This window comes from Tuber melanosporum (genome assembly GCF_000151645.1).
Source record: "Tuber melanosporum whole genome shotgun sequence assembly, scaffold_55, strain Mel28".
NCBI lineage: Eukaryota > Fungi > Ascomycota > Pezizomycetes > Pezizales > Tuberaceae > Tuber > Tuber melanosporum.
The window spans coordinates 90,123-93,184 of record NW_003299101.1 but is presented as its reverse complement, the minus strand read 5'-3'; the positions used below and the strand labels follow the sequence as shown (position 1 = coordinate 93,184).

The 3,062-nt window shown below is 48.1% G+C and overlaps 1 protein-coding gene across 1 annotated transcript; it reads right to left on the bottom strand.

Moving 5' to 3' along the window:
- Positions 1-597: 597 nt before the first annotated feature.
- Positions 598-2,444, bottom strand: GSTUM_00009282001 (uncharacterized protein; the record flags this gene model as incomplete). The annotated part of the gene is made up of 5 exons (XM_002840599.1): positions 598-1,017; positions 1,099-1,541; positions 1,592-1,685; positions 1,783-2,221; positions 2,296-2,444. 5 exons carry the CDS (start codon positions 2,442-2,444, stop codon positions 598-600), a joined length of 1,545 nt encoding a protein of 514 aa, XP_002840645.1.
- Between the last annotated feature and the right edge of the window lie 618 nt (positions 2,445-3,062).

Genomic DNA, 3,062 nt, shown 5'->3' with positions numbered 1-3,062 from the left:
GTTATCCGGGGAACTGTATCATACCGGTGCTCGCACTGCCTTCACCGTAGGGAGCATTGAATGGGAGCAGCAGGCAAACATGCCAATTATCTAGCACAATGCTGCTCATTGTTCTGCGTAAAAAATCCCCCTCCTGAGTGGATGGTCGGTAATACAGTGTGATACACACGGGTGACACCTGTACTATGAAACCATGAAATGCACTTCTAGTAGATAGGCCCGGGGGGTCAAGGGGAGAGTTGAAGCCAAGGAATTGATGTCTATCTCACGGGCGCTCCCTGGGCATCCATGTTATCACCGAAGATTTGCGAGTCCCTCCTCGTAAATAGGGTAATAATTCTGCAGTGGGAATTTTCCATGATTATCTTTCACGCACTCCCTAGTAGGCTGTGGTGAATGTTCCGCTGACGAGAGGTCGAAGCTAAAGGCGGAGAAACAAGTAAAGCTAGCGCATACGTTTTACTCTCGTTAACGTTCACTATTCAAGCATAAAAGAGTAGCAGAAGTCTCGGCTACTCAAGCTCGGGGTATATCACAGTAACCTGTCAATCTTGCGCTCCTCCTCCGCCGCCATAACTGCTCGCCACTCTACCAACTCTACTCCTCTTTGGAGCCCCGAATCTCTATCTTAACCTTCTTGATATCAAACTTTGCCCCCTCGAGCTCAATCTCCGCATCTTTAACCTTAATCTTTGCAAAATCCAGCTCCACATTCACTCCTTCCATCTCCACCGTACCTCCTTGCACCCTAACCCTATCCACCCGCTCTCTAAAATTTCCACCTTCATCGCCCTCCTCTTCAGTCCCAGCATCCTTTCTATCACTAGCACCTTCTTTGCTCCCCCTAATCATCTCCGTGAGCACCAGTCCAACACTGTCTATATCAACGTCCAGCCCCGGCTTGTGCGGGTTGCTCGCTTCTTTTATCTTTACCTTTCCTTGCTTTACCTCCTCCTCACTGAGGACAACAGCGAATCGATATGTTGGTTCCGGCATTTCCTTGTGCAGGAACTCAGCCTGTAAAGGTTAACAGGGTCCATCTTTTGAAAGCTGTCAGGGCTCGACCTTAACTCCAGCATCCCAAAGTCGCCTACACACTTGCATTCTCTCCACTAGAAAACTCCCGCCAACAGCCATGACATACGCGTCTACTTCGGTATCCCAAACCTGGCCTGCGGGAACTCTTGCTTTGATGATTCTGAAAATATCCTCCAGTTCGAATTCGATCCCGGTGATTGGGAAAGCAGCCTTGTAGAGATACCCGCTCCATTGGTAATAACTAGCACCAGACGCAATTTCCACGCTATCAATCGTCTTCCCAGATGACTTGATTGAAAGTGGAAGTGTCACAACTTCATACATTAAAGCCGTGCTGAGAAAGTCAGGGCGAGCAAGCGACAGGTCAAAAGCGATCTTTGGAGTGACCCCAAATATCTCTAAAAGGTCGGAGAAGTTCTTCATCTCGTTAATTCCTTTGGAAAACGCAACGTTTTTTGTAAGTTCCTCATCGAGTAGCAGGTCGTAAACCAGATGTCTGCCTCCTTGTTTCTAGTCAGAAAAATCCTGCAGGATAGTTACGCACGATACATACCTGTTTTTGCAACGTAGCCTCCAAGTTTATCAGCTATTGCCTTCCCAAGCTCCAAATCTGTGGTCATCTCTAGGTATACCTGATCCCAAGATGTCTTCGTGCGTTGTTAGAAATCGACCTTCTGCTAAGGCACAGGGCCGAGCCCTAAGAGGGCCATGAATATCCACAGCACTTCACGGAGTGAGGTTTACCTTGCTGATGTTGTTTATCATCTTTGCCAACTTTCGCCACAACTTCTCGGGCACTTGACACACCTCCAACACCCCCTTTAAGATAAGAGAATGGTTGATCTTGATAGAATAAGCCCCCAGCTTGAGCCCGTCCAGGACCTCCATAGTAACCCTCAACATCTCCGCCTCTGCAAGTAGTCCATCAGAAACTCCAAAAACTCCAAGATGACACCTTATCTTCTCCTCCGCGATGCTTCTGCCAAACCCATCTGCGATCCGCCGGTATTCCTTTCCGACCTGATATATCTTCGCAGACTGAGCGCCTCGCAGTGCCAACCACCTGGTGAGTGAATCTCTGAGGGAATATCTCAACGCTGTGAGTTCCCCCCCTTGATCCGCCAGCTTGCAAACCGGAGACTCATCCTGTCCCGATATCATCGGATTTAACAGCTCAAAAATGCTGAAATCTGGTCACTACTCTTGCCCCAGCTCAATACCACTTGTTTGTTCTCGAAAGGAAGTTTGGTGTCTTACGGGGTATCAATTGTTGCCGCTCCATGGCGCTTAAAAACTTCAACCATCGACGATATGATCTTGTCGCGAATTATTATGTCTTTGCCGAACCAGTCGCGTGTGCCCTGTGGGGCCCTCACGGAAAATGTCCTTTTATTGGTAGTATCCATTATCTCTGGTAAAAACGATGGAGTTGATTTAGCACGACTTTGCGATGAGATGGAGATGCGGGGGGTATTGTGTCTCAGCCACGCCGCAAAGCCTCGAAGGTGCCCCCGAACCTGTGACGTCACCTCTCTCTGTGAGGGCGCTTGACCGACCTACCGGTACTAGTACTCGAGTACTGTACTCCGGTTTATGCACCGTAAACTGCTATGTTCAGTAGCTCATCCAATAATACGACTGAATTGGCAAAAAAGAAAAAGAAAAACAAGGCCCCCTATGCAAAAATAACCGCAACGCTTTAACGGAAAACACGAGGTCAACGAACAGGCTGCCCACTCGTTGGCATACGGTAAATTTAGTGCCAGAACAAAATGTCACTAGAGGCCACTAAATATCACAATACATCACTCGTTAGGAGCGCATCACCGCTTTTAAAATATTATGATACCCTTGCATCCATTTGCACTCAACAGCAGTGTAGAGCATGAAAGCCGATCTGTCTATTTCGGTTCCAGTAGTCTACCCATAGCAAGTTTCCCCATCCCTTCACTTTAGAGTGTATACTCTCCGGGGGAAATGCATCCGAGAGGGTCAACGCAATTCCCGACCTCGTACAAAATATG